This window comes from Musa acuminata, chromosome BXJ3-6 (genome assembly GCF_036884655.1).
Source record: "Musa acuminata AAA Group cultivar baxijiao chromosome BXJ3-6, Cavendish_Baxijiao_AAA, whole genome shotgun sequence".
Classification (NCBI taxonomy): Eukaryota; Viridiplantae; Streptophyta; class Magnoliopsida; order Zingiberales; family Musaceae; genus Musa; species Musa acuminata.
The window spans coordinates 32,737,413-32,757,500 of NC_088354.1; the positions used below are offsets into that span (position 1 = coordinate 32,737,413).

A 20,088-nucleotide genomic window follows, 5' to 3' on the forward strand; every position below is an offset into this window, starting at 1 on the left:
ATCATTTACTCATTTACCTATAATTATAAAATTATATTATATTAGGTATCGCCCAAGTGTTGCACCATGCAAGAGTGTACCATTGCGCTATTTGTACAATGCCATATGGCATTTCCTTATTGGTTGGGTTTAGATATAAGTAAACCACTTCCAAGCATAAAAAAATATATACTAAAATTTTGTCAAAAAATTGGCAAAATATTATGAGAAAAACAGAGAAAGACAGGAAAAAAAAGACAAAAAGAAGTTTTTTTCACTTTCACTCATTTCATTATTTTTTCTTTATTTCTCTTTTATTGTTAGTGTAGAACATCTTTAGATTTTTCATGATCATACTTATAAAAGAATCATCCTGATCGTATCTTGAGTGACTCTTCGATAATGTTTGCATGGAGCTAAGGAATATGCATAGAATAGTACTTGCACGTCTTCGAATTCATCTCTTAAATTTTTTATTTTAATTTTAACATATTTAGATTTATTTTTATTTTAGTATCATTGCTCTAATATTTTAATAGTATTCACCTACGATTAAAACTAAATAGGGTACTAGCCCAAAAATTAAAAAAAATATTTATTCATGTTAATCTTTATATAAGTGTTTGATTTTTTGTTAAATAATTTAATTTAATTACTAGGTTAGCATTATGAAACAAATATTTTATAACTGTTACTCTTGGTATAGTTGTTTGATGATTATTTCATCATTTTAGATAGACTCTGCCTCTTGGTCCAAATTTGATCAAGATATTAGGATATCTCAAACTATTCAAAATTTTAAGTCTATTATCTAAGTTATTAGAATAGAAAACTAATATCCACAAAGAGAAACTCTAGAAAATCAAATATAAACTAAAGTCAATATGACTATATGATTGAATCCTAAAGCCATTTTCAAAATAATAGAAACTCTAACTAGAACCAAGATCATAACTTTAATGTGTAAAGTAAAACTTCAAATATAAGGGTAAAAAGTCTAAATTAAGATTCTTAAATCTTAATCTAAATTCTAACCCTAACCCTAAATCCAACTAATTTTAAAACCCTCAACATTCCTCTAAACCCAAAGGGAATAAGAAGCTAGGAAAAGATTGCTTTTGCTATGTTTATGGTTGGGGGCAATCACCTTTGCTTCTACCGAGAAAATAGATGATTTTTATAAAGAATGACTCCTTTCAATCTAAACCTCAAGTCAATATAATTGAGGTTGAACCATCAAATTTCTCTTTCATGTTTGTTTTCTTTATCATAATTGTGAATCTAACCTATCATAATAGATTTTGGTGTAAACATCCATATGAAGATAAGATTTCCCATATACGAGGAAATCTCTCTATTTTGTTGCTCTATTCTGTTGAGGAAAATTTTTTCTTCTATATAAATAGGAGAGGGAACATTAACGTTAATGTATTGAAGCATTTTTTTTCATTTCTTCAATAAAGTTTCTTTTCTTTTTCAATAAAGCTTCTTCAATAGTTGTTCTTATTTTCTATTCTTTTCATCATGGTATCAGAGCAATGAGAAAAGTGAAGTTTCGCTCTTGCTTTTGGCTAACGACAACGTCGTTGAGAAAAGCGTTGGTCGTTGAGAAAAGCGAAGCTTCGCCCTTGTCTTCGGCCAGCGATCAACGCCGCTACAACCACATTCCTAAGAGGCTCCACGGCCAATCCTCATCTTCCTCACCCCAGTAGCCTTCGTCGCCTTTGCTGATATGCCAACAGTCGGTGGACTTAAGGAGAACGAATGTTGAGGGAAATTCTTTCTCAATAAATAGGAGAGGGAACATTAACGTTAATGTATTGAAGCATTTTTTTCATTTCTTCAATAAAGCTTCTTCTCTTTTTCAATAAAACTTCTTCAATAATTGTTCTTATCTTCTATTCTTTTCATCACATATTTCTACTAATCAAAAATAATTTTTTTTTTTACAAAATCTGAAGTGGAGGATGTGTAACCATAGCTAATGGAACATCTATGAATGTGTTAGGAACATGTCAACCTAAAATTTATTTCAGGAAAGACACTTTTATTTCAAGATGTGATGCATCTACTAGATATCTGTCAAAACCTAATTAGTAATCTTTTATAATTATGATATTTTATAGTTTTGGAAGTAAACCAAATTGTAATTTTTAAGGGAGATATATATAGGGAAAGGTTTTGAATGTGAATGACTTTTCAAATTTAATATAATAATTCCTTCAATCTACTGACAATTTCTTGATTGAAGATTACAATTTAGTTTGCTTTCAAAATTAAAATTGTTAGCTATACTATTAGATTGAAGGACTTTTCTGGCGTGATAGAGGAGGTGAGGACAACTCTAATGAGGTGAGGTCATTTCATAATTAATGAAGTCATTGTTTCCTATTCACCTCATTCTATTGATATAACTGAAAAAAAAAATATCTTTTAGATATAGTTAATGCTTTGATCCTTAATTTATGAGTTTTCACAACTTATGGGGGCGGCTTTCTTAACTCCATATACATTTTGGAAGAGTTATAAACTAAAATTAAGTTATTTTTTAATGTGGAGATATTTTCCAAAACTCAAGAAGATAGGTTCTAAAAGAATGGATGTAGCCTTTGTAGGATACTATAGTGGTTTCTATAGTAAATTCTAAAACTGCAAAAATCTCAAATGACACTTTATTGGAATCATTCCTTGAAAATATTTTTTTTTAAATTATATTATTTACTAATATTTTAAATGATATTCCTTCATCTTTTAGAACACCTATAAAATCTAACATTCAACCTAAACCTAAGATTAAAAAGAACTCTAGTGATTATTTTATTTCTTATATGATAATAGATATACCAAGTTTATTTTAAGAAGCTATGTGCTCTCCTAATGCTTGTTTCTAGATGATTAATAGTGAAATAGAAATCATAATTAGTAATCATTCTTTACATTTTTACTAATTTATTGTTAGAATTATAAAGGCACTAATAGGAGGTGAATTAGTACTTTCGAAATAAAGTTCCGATTTAAAATTTTTTATTGAAAATGAGTTTAACTTAAAATGTAAGTATAATGAGCAATTAAATCAGTTTATAATAATAAGAAAAAAAATAAAGAGAAATACAAACCAAATTATAGTGGTTTAGTCGTCCCGACTTATATTCACTCTTGATTCCTCTTCCCTCGAGGTCACCGGTTTTCACTATTAATCTTCTTTTCAATAGTCAAAATCAACTATCCTTGTTACAATCCTTTCTCTTTGTCACAGGCTTAGGAGAGAACCTCCATATCCTTCTTTTACAAAAGACATCACTCCTCCTTAGTATATCCTCTAAACTCAAAAAGGAAGAGACTCAACACTCTTTAAAAGAGTTTATAATATTTTTATCCTCAAGAATTCTTGCTCCTTTCTTATTTCATCAAGAAAGTATGAGTGGGGTATTTATAGACCCCAAATGACTTAAAAAATAGAGGTAAAAATTTAAATCCTTAGGTTTTCGGAGTACTGACAATACTATCGGTTATATTGGACGATACAGAGCCTAGGAACCTAGGCTCTGACGATACCACTACTTGTCTAGGTGGTACTACCACTGCCTTGTGCGGCATTACCGCTGACATTGGAGGTACTATTGTCGAGATTCCCGAAAAAGCACAACCCGTGCTTTTCAGCTCATAGGCAGTACCACCGCCCAACCCAATCCTAGGACACTGAATTAGCCTTGCAATAGGCCTAATTTGACCTTGGTTCAGCCCAATGGACTCCTAATCAAGTTGGCATGATTACACCCAAAATCAATTCAATTAGACTCTAAATGACTTCGATCTAGACTTAACAACTCTAACTATAAGGAAGCCTTCAGCACATTATCTGAAATGTCATATGTTCTTCCGGTACTTTGTTTGAACCTCCGACGCATCGTCTTTCTTTCGGCGTATTGTCCGATCCATCAAAATATTGACCTCCCACAATATCTGATTTTTTTAGCACAATACCCGATCCTTTCGGCCCGATGCCCGAACTTATGGCACAAAGTCCATCCTATGGCACATCGACCAATCCTTCAATCTAACGCCCAATCTCTAATATGATACTCTCCGACCCAACATTTGAATCTCTCATTTTAACAATTTATATTTCGATAGTTTAAGTTTATGATCAAAGTTTCTCCTGTGTCACTTATCTGAAATGCTTATTAGTCCATAAACTCATTAATTGATTTCGTCATCAAAATTCATGATTCAATATTTATCTCTTGAAGCTAAATCCTTGATTACATATAGATTTTCAAGAAGAAGATTAGGACTAATGATATAATTGAAAATTACAAGCCAAGCTTGTTTCTTAAGATTTTTTTCAATAAAAAGTTGGCTTTGATTATTTTGACACTTTTGTAGTGAGAATTACTATCATCCAAGTTATACTTATTTTTGTTTTCATTCATAAACTCTTTGTTTATGAAATGAATTTAAAAACTATCTTTCTATAGGAAGATCTAGAATAAAAGATATATATATAATAATAGAAAAGATTTTTCATGCCTAAAGAAGAAAAAATGTATGCAAGTTGATCGATCGCTATATGGACTCAAGCAAACGCAACATAAAAATTTTGATTTTATAATTTTACTTTTTAAATTTCAAATCAATAAATTTGATAATTGATTTTATTAAAAAAATAAAAAATAAATTTATATTTCTCTGTCTTGATGTTATTTTAATTCTTACCATTCAAGGACTTTAGTTCCATATATTAATAGTTGAGAGATTTATCTCTGACTCTTATACTCTCCCCTTGAGAGTTTTACTAAAGGAATTCAAAGAAAGGTTAGCCTAAACTCATTTGCTCGAATGAGTTCAGATGTGCAACATTCTTTTGTGGGTTCAGATATTTGCAATGCTAATACCAGCTCATGCTCTAAACATGTCATTATCTATCTTCACATTGGATCAAGAGCATGGTCAGAGGGATCAAAAACCGTTAATTCGTATAAAAGTCATACTGCCCATCCGACAACGAGAGCTGTGTATTATAACATACTGCTTCATTTCCATTTTCTATGTTACTGCTGAAGTGTCTTTCTTGGCAATCAGGCATGGGGTGACTGCTGTGTGGAGCGTCCCTTGTAATTGTACAGAAAAAAAACAGTAATTATAATACACAATTATGGTATAACAATGTCAAACGAGGACTCAGCTGCCAGGAAAGAAGGGATAGACTCGAGCATGACAATTGGTGCAACATAAGCTGATGCAGCAAGTTGTTAAGATCATGTTGTCTCCATGACTTATACATTTGAACATAAAAGAAAGGTAAATTTGTGCATGTATTCCCGTTTTTTAGTTATTTTCATCTGTCATTTTAAATTTAGGTTTCTCTCTCTCACATACAAATAAACAAATATATAGATGTATTTGAATTTATTTATTTTATATTTAGGTTGTACATACATATCTTTTATAGAATTATAATATGTCAACTCAACAAATATCCATTAGTTGATGCAATCTAAAAAATTAATATCTATCCAACGATGGAAGCATAGGGTGAAAGAGGACTGCCTAGTATTACTCTAGCCCTTCGAGATCTGATGCATCAACGCAGGTGCATCCTAAATCGATACACATCTTTAAAAGGGTTTATTTATATTCTCAACAAAAAAGCTGATTGCTAAGACTGCATTGCGGCAATGGAGCCACAAAAATTATTGATGTAAACCACCAGGTTGACAGGGTCGCATATTCATTCCGTCATTGTATTATTTGATACATTGAGTGTTTTCTTTTCTCATGAATTTTGTTTGAATTAACGCCAAAGAATCAATCTTTTGACAACATGATTGATAATTAACTTAGTGTATTAATAAAAGAAGTAACATTTGCGTCACAAACACAGAAAAAAAAATGTGATGCGAAAAAATGTAGATCTGAGAAGGATCGAGTTTGGTAATCGGAATTGGTAGTCATAGACAACAGAATAGATCCAAAATCAAACTAGGAAATCCATCTAAAGATTGTTATTTCCCCTCTCGAGACAAAGAAAACAACTATTTCTATGCAGCAACTAATGCACCAACACATAATCAAAATGGTAAATGAAAACTTTAAAGAATGTAACAAATGAATGGCAGCAAGAAAAGTACTGCTACCCACAAAAGCAACTAAGGAATCATTAAGATTGTCATTTGCTAATGGTACTATTTTTTTTCCATCTGTTTGGAACAACAAATAGTCAGTGACCATGAGAATTTGCAGATTCTCATGTTCAAGCAATTAAGAGCACAATCGAATGCACAACATGCATTCCCCTTCAGGCAAGACAATAAATAGAATTTGCCATCAGATTCCAACCCTGTACAACTTGTGGTATTCTTGTGGAACAGTGAGATTCACAGAGTATGTAGCACAAGCAGCTGCTGAATCTACTTGATGTTGCTCAACTGTGAAAAGATTAGTAAGAAACAATCCCATGCTTGGTTCATGTGGATTTTAATGCCAATTTCTTGTTGGTCAATTCCAATTCTTGCTGCTCCTCGAGATATCTTTTTGCCGTGGCAGTCACTATTTTCACGAAGAAGTTCATGAGCATAAGCCATATGAAAGTATTCCATATTGTGGTAAAGGACAGGTTCCACTGCTTTGCCTAAAAGAACCAGGAAGTACAGTTCAATATGGTACCACAAAAGAAGTGCCTGCCTACATTGAAAAAGTAACAAAAATTTGATCTACCATTCCATCCGAGAGAGTGGGTTCTGGAACTGGAGTTGATAAATACTTATTCTGAACCATGTGCAATTTGTCAATTAAGCTGGGCAGCACTGACGAGAAACCAGGGATGAGGCCAAGCACCCATATCAACTCATTCTCCAACCATTCCAAGAGTTGATTATTGCACAAAGAAACAATAAAAACTGTCTGTAAAAGCATACAAAAGCTTAGTCCAATCATTCAGGGCAGCAAAGCTACAAAGCAAAATCAATCAGAAATGCTGAAAAATAAAGCAAATAATCATAAGAACATTGCACCTTACACCACTATAAATTTAGATGTATCAGCTTTTCCTACAACCTTGATGCTTTGAACAATCCTTGTTTGAATCACCTATAATTACATGGAATCTGGCCTATTGGGGAAAAGGAAAAAGTTCCAACAGCTAGGGAGTGGGTGTCTGGGTGTATCAGATTATCCATGTGGAAAAAAAGGACCTCAGATCCCTTTTTCCATACTGCTGAGTACCATGTGAGTGTTAGCGATTTTCAGTCTCCTATTCATCTTTGGTCCCCTCCTGCAGACATTGTTCTGATGCCACTCCACTGCTGATCTGCTGCTGCCTTGCTGTCATGGCCTTAGCTGGAATTGCCTAAGGCGTGAGGCACCCTTGCGGCCAAAGACGCGAACTTAGCTTGCGTTGCCTAAGTCGCGAGTCACCCTTGCGGCAAAGACGCGAACTTAGCTTGCGTTGCCTAAGTCGCGCTTCACCCTTGCAATATTGCTCCGCAAGGATCGGCCCACTTGTAACCTCTCGCAGGTCCCGAAGGACCTGTAAAAGAGAAAGTTGGTTAGTTCGAAAGAACGAGCAACTGACAAGTCCCGAAGTCTCACGAAAAGGGGAAGCTTTACAAGCAATTCAACGAGCACCTTGCGTGCACAAGAGAAAAGAGAGAGAGGGAGAAAACAAGGCTTTAGAAGGATGAACGAACAGCTGCAAGCCCACAAACAGCCACTCACCTGGTCCCGGGCGCGAAAACAAGTTCCCGTAAAGGCCACGTGCAAACTTGCGAAAGAGAGTTCAACGCCCGGTATATAACCGAAGCCCCATCCAGCCCTATGCCATCCGGGGGTTTCAAAGGGGCTGAGATGGCTGACGTATTGGTGAGCGGAGGCAGATTGCAGAAATCAGCCCGCGGCATGCGAAAACGGAGCTGTTTTGGGGCTGTTTTGCTCGGTTCGGTGAGCGATCGCTTTGTAACGGTGTAGCTTGTTCGAACTTACATTTTCACAAGCAAAATGACCCAAAACCAAGAGAAAACATGCTGTCAAGCAGCTGTACATGTAGGTGTGAGCGACGAACGGTTCGTTGAACGGAGTTGTTGCGGGTGCGCGACGACCGTTCGTGACATTCTCCCCCACTTAAACTGTCGATGCCCTCGTCAACGCTTGTTGGTAGTTGTTGATGACTTCTTCTTCATGTCGCAGGGCATCTTCAGGCTCCCAACTGGCTTCAGTTCGGGGAAGCTTTCGCCACTTCACCAAGTACTCTGTCTGCTCAGCTCCGTTGGGTAGCTTTATCTTGCGGTCCGCCAGAATGGTTTCCACTCGCTTCTCGTAGGAGGCTGTGATGGGAGGTAGCCGAGTTGGAACACTTCGGGAAGCATCTTGCGGATCTGAGTGGTAGGCTTTTAGGTTGCTGGCGTGAAGAACGTTGTGAATTTTGAACCACGCCGGCAGCTGCAACTTGTAAGAGACGTTGCCTACCCTGCTGATAATTGGGAAGGGCCCTTCATACTTGCGCACCAATCCTTTATGGACTCTGTTCCTAAAGAATTGGAGTGATGCTGGTTGGAGCTTTACCAACACCAAATCGCCTCGTCTTCCCAAGTCTGCCCACTTCTTTATTCTTTTTGCCGCCTTCTCCAAGTAAGCCCGCGCAATATCTGAATTTCGATGCCACTCCTTTGCGAAATGATAGGCTGATGGACTACTCCTAGTATACCCAATTGCCATGGTGTGCGAAGTCGACGGTTGTTGTCCTGCGATGATCTCGAAGGGGCTCTTGTTGGATGCAGAGCTCCGCTGCAAGTTGTAGGAGAATTGGGCAATGTCCAACAGCTTCACCCAATCTCGTTGATTGGCACTCACGTAGTGCCGGAGATATTGCTCCAAGAGCGAGTTTATCCTTTCAGTCTGGCCATCCGTCTGGGGGTGGAGGCTTGTAGAGAAGTATAACTTTGACCCCAACAATTTGAATAGCTCGGTCCAGAATCGTCCCAGGAACCGAGCGTCTCGATCGCTAATGATATTGTGCGGGACTCCCCAATACTTCACTACATCCTTCATCATCAGCTTGGCCGCCTCCTCTGCTGAACAGTGTAGGGGAGCAGCAATGAAAGTTGCATACTTTGAAAATCGATCGACCACCACGAGTATCGATCCGAGTCCCCTTACAAGTGGCAAGCTTGATATGAGATCCAAGGAAATGCTCTCCCACGACCTTTCTGGTACGGGCAACGACTCCAAAAGTCCCACTGGCTTCCGCTGCTCCACCTTGTCTTGTTGGAAAGTAAGGCATGTTCGAACATATTCCTCCACATCAGTCCCCTTCTTCGGCCAGTAGAAAAGGCCCTCTCAACGAGAGCCAACGTTCTGTGAATGCCTGGGTGTCCAGCCCAAAGGGAATCGTGACACTCTTTTAAGAGCTCACGCCTTAAATTGTCCACTCGGGGAACATAAACCCTATTCCCTTTTGTGTAAACAAGTCCCTCCTGGACCCAAAATCGTCGTGCCTTGCCTTCTTTGATGAGCTGCATCAGGATAACTGCCTGGGGATCACTATATAGTCCATCCCTGATTCGGGAAAGGAAATTGGAGTGCAACTGACTTGCTTGGCCTCTGCCCTCCAGTTGTACGGCATTCACGCATTCCACTTTCCGACTCAGCGCATCGGCCACGACATTCGCTTTCCCGGGCTTGTACTCCATTGCCATATCAAATTCAGCCAGGAAGTCCTGCCATCGCGCCTGCTTTGGGGAGAGCTTCTTCTGAGTTTGGAAATAGCTCAGGGCGATGTTGTCCGTCCTCAGCACAAATCGTGACCCAAGGAGGTAGTGTCGCCAAACTCGTAGATAGTGGATCACTGCTGTCATCTCCTTCTCATGCACTGGATACCGCCGCTCGGTCTCGTTGAGTTTGCAGCTCTCGTAGGCCTCCGGATGACCCTCCTGCATGAGTACTCCCCCGATAGCGAAGTCCGAAGCGTCTGTATGGACTTCAAAGGGCTCTCCATAGTCCGGCAATTTGAGCACCGGTTCTTCCAGAACAGCAGCCTTCAGATCTTGGAATGCTATCTCATATTTGTCAGACCACTTCCAAGGCTGCTCCTTCAACAACTCCGTCAATGGGGTTGCCCGCTTCGAATATCCCGCTATGAAGCGTCGATAGTAATTGACGAAACCAAGTTAGGATCTCAACTCTGGCACCTTCTTTGGAGTTCGCCATTCCGCAACTGCTTGCACCTTCGACTTATCCATCCGAATGGAGCCATCACCGATTCGATGCCCCAAGAATAAGATCTCAGTTTGAGCAAAGTAGCATTTCTCCCTTTTCACGAACAAAGTGTTCTCCCTGAGAACCTTGAAAATGGTCCGAAGGTGCTTGACGTGCTCCTCGAGCGTTTGACTGAGACGACGATATCGTCTAGGTAGACGACCACGAACTTATCCAAATACTCCTTGAATAGCTGGTTCATGAGAGTGCAGAATGTGGCCGGAGCGTTGGTCAAGCCGAAAGGCATCACCAAGAACTCAAACGCTCCATACCTGATCACACAAGTAGTCTTCGCTTCGTCGCCTTCAGCAATGCGCACCTGCCAATACCCCGACCGAAGGTCGAGTTTTGAGAAATACTTAGCCTTGCCCAATTGGTCGAACAAGTCCGCAATGAGCGAGATGGGATACTTGTACTTCACTGTTACTTTGTTGAGGGCTCGGTAGTCGACGCATAATCGGAGGCTCCCATCTTGTTTCTTCTAGAAGAGAACTGAAGCTCCGAAAGGTGCTTTAGAGCTGCGGATGAGACCACCACTTAGTAGTTCACCTAATTGCTTCCTGAGTTCTGCCAACTCTAGCGGGGGCATGCGGTAGGGTGGTCTCGCCTCTGCGTGGTGGAAGAGTCTTCGGCAACTCGGGTGGCATAACGTCTTTGAACTCTTTTAGGACGTTCGCCACCACAGCAGGTTCTTGAATGGCCTCCTCGTTGAGTGGCTCTAGCTTCATAGCAGCCACAAATGTCAATTCGCCTTTTCGCACCCCTTTCTTCAGTTGTAATGCCGAAATGTGTTGGGGCTCCTTAGTTCCTCTCCGAGAGACGAGAACCACGCAGGGGTCATCACCTCCCATAATACATAGGGAGTTCAAGAACGGCATCGGCACCAACTTCACCGCGTGCATAAACTTCATTCCAAGAATCACTTGGAAGTCGTCCAGTAGCACGGTCATCATGTTGGTGTTCCCGCTCCATGTCCCGATTTTGATGGGAACTCCCTTCGCTAACCCGGAGATTCGCCTGGCCTCCGAGTTCACCGCCTTCATTCGGCTTGGGCTCTTCTCCAAGATCAACCCAAGTCGCTGTGCTTCACGATCGGCTATGAAGTTGTGGGTAGCGCCCATGTCCACCATTGCACCGGTCGTTTGGCCATTTAGCTTGATGTCCACATACATCAGCTCACTACTTCCTGCTTTTTGTACCTTTGTCTTCATGCTCTCCCCCACTTGACCCCGCATAGCATTCAACAAACGCATTACTCCCATTCGGGGTCCTTGCGACTCCTCGTCGTCGCTGCTGGATTCAGAACTGCTCGAACTAAGAGTAACAGCTTTGCCCTTGTCCGATCGACGGGGGGGGTGGGTGTGGATGGAAGCCGTCAAAGCATTGAGTGCCTGTTTTTGTGGGCACTCCCTCACCATGTGCGGTCCTCCGCACAAGAAGCATCCTCCCGATTTTGAGGCCTTGCCTTTCGGGTTCGGCCCTTTGTAGGAGCTCTTCTTCTTTTGCTCGCTCCCGAGCTACTTCCCTCGAGAATGTTTTGGAGGGTGATTGCCTGAAGATTGTTTCCTTCTTGCTGGGTCTTCAGAGGAAACAAAGTCGGTGAGCCTTTCTACAGCAGCAATTGCGCCGACCACATCGGTAACATTCCTTCGATTTAGCTCCTGTTGAGCCCATGATTTCAAACCATCGAGGAAGCTGAACAACTTGTCCTTCTCGGACATGTCCTGTATGTCCAGCATTAGTGCAGAAAATTGTTTCACATAGTCTCGGATAGTGGTACTTTGGCGGAGTTGTCTCAACTTCCTTCTTGCGATGAACTCTGTGTTCTCCGGTAGGAACTGCGTTCTCAACTCCCGCTTCAAGTCCTCCCATGTGTCGACTCGACACCGACCTTGTTGGATCTCCTCCCAACGGGTTCACCACCAAAGTTTCGCATCTCCGTTCAGATACATTGTTGCTATAGAAACTTTGGTATCTTCAGAATCGGGCCTCGTAGCTCGGAAGTATTGTTCCATGTCGAACAGAAAGTTCTCGAGCTCTTTGGCATCTCTGGCCCCTCCGTATCCATGAGGCTCAGGTGCCCTCAAATTTTGTGGCGGTGCAACGCGGGTGTTCCCTCCTCCCGCATTTAGTGTTCTTGTGAGCATGGCCACCTTAGCAGTGAGTTCCGCCACAATATCCTGTAAGTGTTGCACGAAGTCTTTGGTGTCATCAGACAGTCGGTCGACTACGGCCTCGACCTTGTCGATCCTGGACTCCGCTTCCTCTTGCGAGCTCTCTACCCCAACAAGCCTTTGTTGGCCATGGTAGAGTTCCTCCATGCTCGCTTCAAGAACATCCAGGTGGGTTTCCGCCGTTGTGAGTCTCTCCTTGTGGCTCTTTTTCCCAGTTAGCGCTCCAGATTGCGCTTCCTCCACTCGCGGAGAGTAGCCAACTTCTCGCTCATCATGTTCGCTGTCGCGCTCCTCTTGAGCGGCTCCAACAGCATGAGAGCGAGTGTGCACATGCAGCCCACCTGCGGCTGCTTGGAGCAAGGGTCCGGTTTGCCCCGTCTTGCTTGATTCGCCACGATGCTTTGCCATGGCGAAGTTGCGAAGTTCGTTCGCTGCTCGCTCGAAGTGCTTGCCCGCTCTGATACCACAATGTCACAGCCTTAGTTGGAATTGCCTAAGCCGTGAGGTACCCTTACGGCCAAAGACGCGAACTTAGCTTACGTTGCCTAAGTCGCGAGTCACCCTTGCGGCAAAGACGCGAACTTAGCTTGCGTTGCCTAAGTCGCGCTTCGCCCTTGCAATATTGCTCCGCAAGGATCGGCCCACTTGTAACCTCTCGCAAGTCCCAAAGGACCTGTAAAAGAGAAAGTTGGTTAGTTCGAAAGAACGAGCAACGGACAAGTCTCGAAGTCTCACAAAAAGGGGAAGCTTTACAAGAAATTCAACGAGCACCTTGCGTGCACAAGAGAAAAGAGGGAGAGGGAGAAAACAAGGCTTTAGAAGGATGAACGAACAACTGCAAGCCCATAAACAGCCACTCACCTGGTCCCGGGCGCGAAAACAAGTTCCCGTAAAGGCCACGTGCAAACTTGAGAAAGAGAGTTCAACGCCCGGTATATAACCAAAGCCCCATCCAACCCTATGCCACCCGGGGGGTTCAAAGGGGCAGAGATGGCTGATGTTTTGGTGAGCGGAGGCAGATTGCAGAAATCAGCCCGCGGCACGCGAAAACGGAGCTGTTTTGGGACTGTTTTGCTCGGTTCGGTGAGCGATCGCTTTGTAACGCTGTAGCTTGTTCGAACTAACATTTTCACAAGCAAAATGACCCAAAACCAAGAGAAAACATGCTGTCAAGCAGCTGTACATGTAGGTGTGAGCGACGAACGGTTCGTTGAACGGAGTTGTTGCGGGTGCGCGACGACCATTCGTGACATTGCGGTCATTAAATGTCTCACAGAAGCAAGTGAGACAGTGAATATGGGGACAGACATTGCAGTTCTAGGCCAGTGAACCCAGAGCTTGGAGCACATCTGGATCATTCATGAGATCATGGATTTTGCAATGCTTGGTGTTGCTCTTGTTTGCTGCAGGATGTCAAAGAAGGGTCGGGATTGGCAGCAGTGGTGGTGGCAGAGTAGATGGACAGGAGGATGAAGGATACAGAACGTTGAGTGAATGGCCATGGCAGCAGACACGGCATCAACGACAGCTCTGACACATTGCAGAGATGAGCACCATGTGGAGATGGCATGTTGGGTAGCTAATATGAAAGCCAGCAGTGGTAGAGGGAGGGAAAGGCAGTGAGGATGGAGCAGAAATACAGGCAGCTAACTTATGTGGTGCTCAAGGATGCAAAGATGGAGGAGCACCTACTATTTCCACCCTAGAGGTCCACAGCCAACCAAGGGACATACATCATGCCCTCGACTTCACAGGTCACTGTCATAGATGAATCCAAATACATGGGTCTTGATTGAAATATGTACAACTAGTTTCATTTGGAAATGTGTTTGCATCTCATAGATTGACAGTGGAATCCTGTGGAAAAAAATTTCATTTGGAAGTTCTCTCCAAAAGCCAAATGGGCCCTAAAATACATCACAATATTTGTTGAACAAACGAAAGCAATCTCACTATTTTTTATATATATTACAGAGAAAGTCAATAAAACATAAGATAATAAGTGAATGAAGAATCAAATACCATCAAGGATAAAATGATCACCTATTTTATAGGAATGCAGTTCTAATAGAAGATCAAGAAATTACCTGAATGTGAGTCTTTATCAATGCCTTTCCAATCAAGGTTGCCACAAAGAATTTCCAAAATGAGATTCCAAATTGCCCACACATGATACCAGCGAGATCAAAAAGTGGGTTCGGCACCTAAATTGAAGCACCATTTACACGATAGTGATGCAATTTTCATGTAACAATCTTGTATGTAACTCCGGAAGCTCTACTAAAAAAATACTAGGAACTGATAATTTCTTCAATTAGAAAACTGTTTACTTATTAAGAACTAAAATTCAACAAGCAGAAGGACAAAAAGGAACATTTATCCTTAATGGAACTACTACTGAGCCCATTGACTACCTATTCAAGATCTGAAAGAAACAATTTTTAAGATAAATACTTGGGAGAATATGCATGTAATATGCAGGTGAAATATTATACTTGTTACATGGAAAAGAGAGGAAGCTTACTGAAGCAAGTACTAATATTGTCAGGAAGTTAAGATGCTGAGAGTGAGTGAGTAGCCAGATCTTAATTTGCTTCAAAGAAGAAGATACAAAACCATCTGTTGATGAAGCCGGACTAATCTCCTCCATTTCCAAATTGCTTCCAGACAAGCGTGCTGCATTGCCTTTTGTGTTAGACAAACTGATATCAAACTGACCATTCTAAGATTGGAATTAAAATAAGATATCAGTAGGAAAAGATTACCAAAACTGTAAATGCCTATAAATCCTGGATACTTAACTAAGCAAAATACCAGATCATAGAATATAACAATAAAACTGAAGATTTTGTTTAGAGTAAAATGAAAAAAAAGAAAGAGGATAACAATGATGTATCTAAGAAAGATGATACAGCGAATCTAATACTTAGCTACTCAATATCGTTCATTCAGTCGATGCACCATTACTGATTTGGATGACAAAGTTGCATTCTGCATTTAGTTCCTTCAAACTTATGGTTATCAAGAAATTATCCACCGTACATGATCCAGTCCATGATAACAGCATTTATTTTGTGATTAAAAATCTGATGGCATATTATCATATCACAGGCACATCTGTTATAGGCTTATAGCTCTTTCGAAAGACCATGTTTAAAGGCCTGATGTCCATAAACAGATGGAAAACCTTAATCTAAACTATGAGAAAAGGTAGCAATCTAATAGCTTGGTATTGTGGTAACAGGCACATATTCATGCCAATAGCTTACTAGCATCAGTACTGGTATCAAGTGCCTTAGAGTCTTAGACACATACTGGCTACATACCATGAAGTCAGTGATGACAAATTCATACAGGCCCAAGAGTAGTATTCTTCATTTCCCAACTTGCGATAGTACCTCTCAGTACCATATAAATGCAGCTGCCCACTAGTCTTTGTAATTGCCATCTTGGCATCATCAATCAACTATTCTTTTCTTTGATCGTGAATGCACAAACACAACTCCACTAATGCCAAGAAATAAAGGATCCATTGGAAGATGAAGTCCCACTTCTTATCTCAAAGAGTTAAGTTCAACTTTTTCTTATTTCTATCAAGTTCGGGAGTAAAATCTGCCGTATACTAGGTCTATATGACATTTATATATACTTTTCACTCTGAATAAAATTGCAAAAAAATAATCCTTTCTCATGTTGATAAAGAACAACTAGATGTGAAAAATTAGTAAAAGTACTAACAAAGAGAGCATAGACAAGTGATGTTAGATCACAATAAAAGGTTTTATCCTCTTCTCTTGCACTGAATGATGTACTTAGTTTTCGTAATTCTATATGAACACCAACAAATTCCATAGAACGTATATCTTGTATTAATATACTTTAGTATAGCTGATTGCACTAAAACTCAAACAGTTAAAGACCTGATCAAGGTATGAAAGTCTGATTTTACCCATAAGCCATTTAGTCCATCCTTTATTCTTTTGAAGGTTTGAGCTCAGTATCTTTGTGCCTTCAAATCAAATTTCAGTAGAGATGAAGAGATTACAAAAGAAAATTATTACTTCCCAGATAAATCTTCCTATGTCCATACAGATACCCAAAATCTGATCGTCCTACTTACAGTATATGTGGTATTTGGTCAAGAATTTCTCCAAAAGTTTGGCTTTGAAAAATTTTCACCTCAATTGTAGATTAATGACACAATAATATTATAGAACGATATTGCTAATATAGGCATGAAGACCATATAAAAGTAAATGATATTACTTTAGCTCTAAAACAATAACAAAAAACACTGCACAAAGATGCCATATCACAAGAATCTAAATCATGGTTTATGTAATTCAGATAGAAAGGATACCTGCTCTTGAGATGAAATAAGGAGGAAGCTCTCCAAGGGCAGTACCCAAACCCCAAAGAATGGCCTCTAGCTGAACCTGAGGGAGTATACTGCTGATTGGAACCTTAACTAGGGAACCTGGTAATGATTGATATAATGGTGGACCGAACTCAGAACAGTTCTTTTCAAGCCATGAAGGTCGCCTTTTCAACTGTATTGTATCATATGGAGCACTTTTAAGATCAACTCGACCACACTTCATGGCCTTGATTGTAAAAAATGCAATATGGGGACCCAGATACAACACAAATGTGTGCAATCCAGACCCTGAAAAAAGCAAGAAAAGTTATGCATCATGATGAACCAGTTCCATATCTCATACAACTGATGAATACAAAAGTCATGAAGCCTAGAATTATTTAATTAGTGTTAAGAAGCACAAGAACTTTCATGCATCTTATTTTGATTATTTAATTATTTAATTAAATAATCAAGCACATGAATTATTTTGTGCATTAAACAAATAAGAATTATTTAATTATACGATAGCTCTAATGGAGTCAAGGCATCTAATGAAGACAATTAACAGTCATATACAGATGTGCAAAAGTAAGCCTATGCATCAGTCATCTTTGTTATTTTGGTTCCGCTGCTCACTTCAAACATTATTTCATTGTGTATTAGCCTTGGAGCTGCAAAATATCTAGATAAGTTCTTCTCGATCTACTGAATCACACACAGGCTATACCATTAAAGTTAACCAGAGAAAAGATGCATTGCGAACCAAGATGATCATTAAGATGTCTCTTATATGGATGTTCTTTTCAGACTATTATCAGCCAAACAGCCAAAATCAATCTGTTCAACCTAATTCACTAAACTCCTACTTGCAAAATGCACTTACCCAGCCCAATTGATGATGCCACACCAAGTGCCACCCACCACAAACCAAATCTTGTATAGCGAATGAACTCCTGAACATGCTGCCATCATTGAAGTGGACACGGTGAACAACAAATAAAATAATAAATTTATTTCAACAACAAAGTATCAAGGTCAACTAAAATTCACAATAGATTGAACAAACTAGTAAACCTTGTTATAATTCCAACAGACGAGAGAATTTATTATCTCGTTGAATACTAATAATCTCTAAGTTACTTAAGCAACCTCCACATATAGAACACAACTACTATTATTGTTTCCATCCAGTACAATGTTGGATGTCCGAGAGAGTGAATACAATCACATTGCAACATTAGAAAATTGATTTCCTAAAGAAGAACATAATAATTCAAGGGGCAAATACCTTCTCGTTGGTGCCATCACCATTCACAAGAAAGAGACCAAAAGCTGCTAACAAGATAGTCAAACCCATAAGCCAACCACCTTTCTTTAAAACATATAGAAGTGTCTGCTTAAAGTATTGCAATATGGCAAAAAAGAAGAGCTGCAATATCTTGAAAGGTTGAGTTGTCAATGTCAATTTCTGTAGATCTCTTTGATGTTTCTCCTTAAGTTCTGCAGAAGAATATTGCAAGATTAAGATATAAAATATCTAAATGATTAAACATTGTTAGATTTTTTTAGGAACAAATAGCATTTTCATTAAAACATCATACAATGGTCAAATTTCAAATCGTTTATTATTCCTGTTCCAAAAAAAATTGCTATGAGATGTAAATGAATATTTGCTTTGACTGTGGAGCACTTGTAAAAGCACTGAATGTGGTTGATGGAATTACATTAATCCTAAGATTCATGTATCTTATTATAAAATTTAGAAAACTAAGGTGAAAAAAAGTCCAGATGAGAAGTTTATATGCAATTTTACTAATTCTAGCTCTTAAAATCAAATATTACAAAAGGACCAATTAAAATGAAAGCACCAATTATTTATTAGGCTTAGCGTTTCATTGAACAGCTAAAAGAACTCAAAACCTAAATAGGGACCCCTCTCAACTTATAACATCTAATAGACTGTTGCCAGCTGTTGCCTATCTTATCATAACCACAATTTTGTAAGGTAAAATCTACAAAAATCAAATATTAAGAATTGGTAAGGGACTCTTCTATAAGACCTAACCTTAAAAAATAAAAGGGGAAACAACATCAGAGACAAGATTTATGTGTTCTAGTTTGTGAGACTCCTCTCAGCAGATATATTCTAAGAAAAATATAGAGCCCTACATTTAGACTCCCAGTTAATCAAGATGCTTGCAGGATCAGGCTTGACCAGCCAAAGGCAACTCATTTAGTGGTCAAAATTTCTTGTAACTCACCATATTTAATAGACCACAAGCAGATAAAAACAGAGTCCTACAAAAATTCACGTTAGATATAGGAAGGTTTAAAAGTTAAATGTTTGCAATTATAACAAGCACAATATCAGCCTTTCAGGGAGGAGAGACGTTGGAGGTTGGGAGAAGAGAAGAAAAAATAGTGAAAGATGCTTTCTATTGTTTGACAAGAATAATTAGATACATGTGGATAGAAACAACTTCTCTCGTTTGGTTACAAACATTCGAAGTATAGGAAAACAGAAAGAACAAAGTTCTCTCCCAACCTGTCTTTTCTGTAGTTCTATCTAAAACTTCTTTTTCTCTCCCCAAAAGTGGAGAGACCATGATAAATAATTTAAAGGTATCCCATCCACTCTTGCCTCTTTTCTTCTCTTCTCTCATTGCTTAATCTTCTTTTACCTACCCTTATTTTCTTCTCGTTTCTGTTCTTGCCATTCTTTTAAATCTTTTCAAGTAAACAAGCAGAAATTTTTCATATGAATGTAGACTATAACAGCTCGCCAACCATTAAGAATCAATAGAATCCATAATTCCTAATTCATCATTAGTAAACTGAGAGAAGCCATCATTATGCTGCTGCTTCCTTTTTCCAACTAATCATTGAAAAGGAATTAATGTAAATAAACTGCATGTTCAAGATAATAGATGGAGAGGCACATGAAAATTGCCTAGGATGTTTAACATCCATTGTTGTCAAAAGGGAAACTAATATCTACAGTTAGCAATTCATGCCTCTATAATCTGACATACTAGGCTAGATTATGCAAGTAACCAACAAAAACATTTATCACAGACAACTCATAGTCACATAGCCTAGAATGTACCATCATACTTTGGCAAGCCACCAGATCCATTAACTAATTACAATTATTCATTGAAATGGCAATGAAGCAACATTAGTATAAAGTCACAGAACAAATTGGACTTATAATCAATATTAGAATGTGTGTCCCCCCAGAGAGGTTTTGTAGGATAGCAAGGAATGGGCTGGATGGTCAGATTGGACTGCTAAATTGTTTGTTTGATTGCAAATCTAAAAGCC

At 39.3% G+C, this 20,088-nt stretch overlaps 1 protein-coding gene across 2 annotated transcripts in view; it reads right to left on the reverse strand.

The window, feature by feature from the left end:
* Positions 1-6,129: 6,129 nt before the first annotated feature.
* LOC135640003 (vacuole membrane protein KMS1-like) overlaps positions 6,130-20,088 on the reverse strand; it is a 16,399-nt gene continuing 2,440 nt past the window's right edge. Inside the window, exons 2-8 of one of the 2 annotated variants that reach the window (XM_065154076.1) lie at positions 18,053-18,264; positions 17,648-17,726; positions 16,765-17,070; positions 14,929-15,089; positions 14,492-14,608; positions 6,697-6,882; positions 6,130-6,610 (exon numbers count right to left, since the gene is read on the reverse strand). In XM_065154076.1, the coding sequence (XP_065010148.1) occupies positions 6,446-6,610; positions 6,697-6,882; positions 14,492-14,608; positions 14,929-15,089; positions 16,765-17,070; positions 17,648-17,726; positions 18,053-18,264 (1,226 nt within the window). In that variant the 3' untranslated portion in view covers positions 6,130-6,445. The remainder of the gene's footprint in view (positions 6,611-6,696; positions 6,883-14,491; positions 14,609-14,928; positions 15,090-16,764; positions 17,071-17,647; positions 17,727-18,052; positions 18,265-20,088) is intronic. The other variant, XM_065154077.1, reaches the window with a different exon arrangement.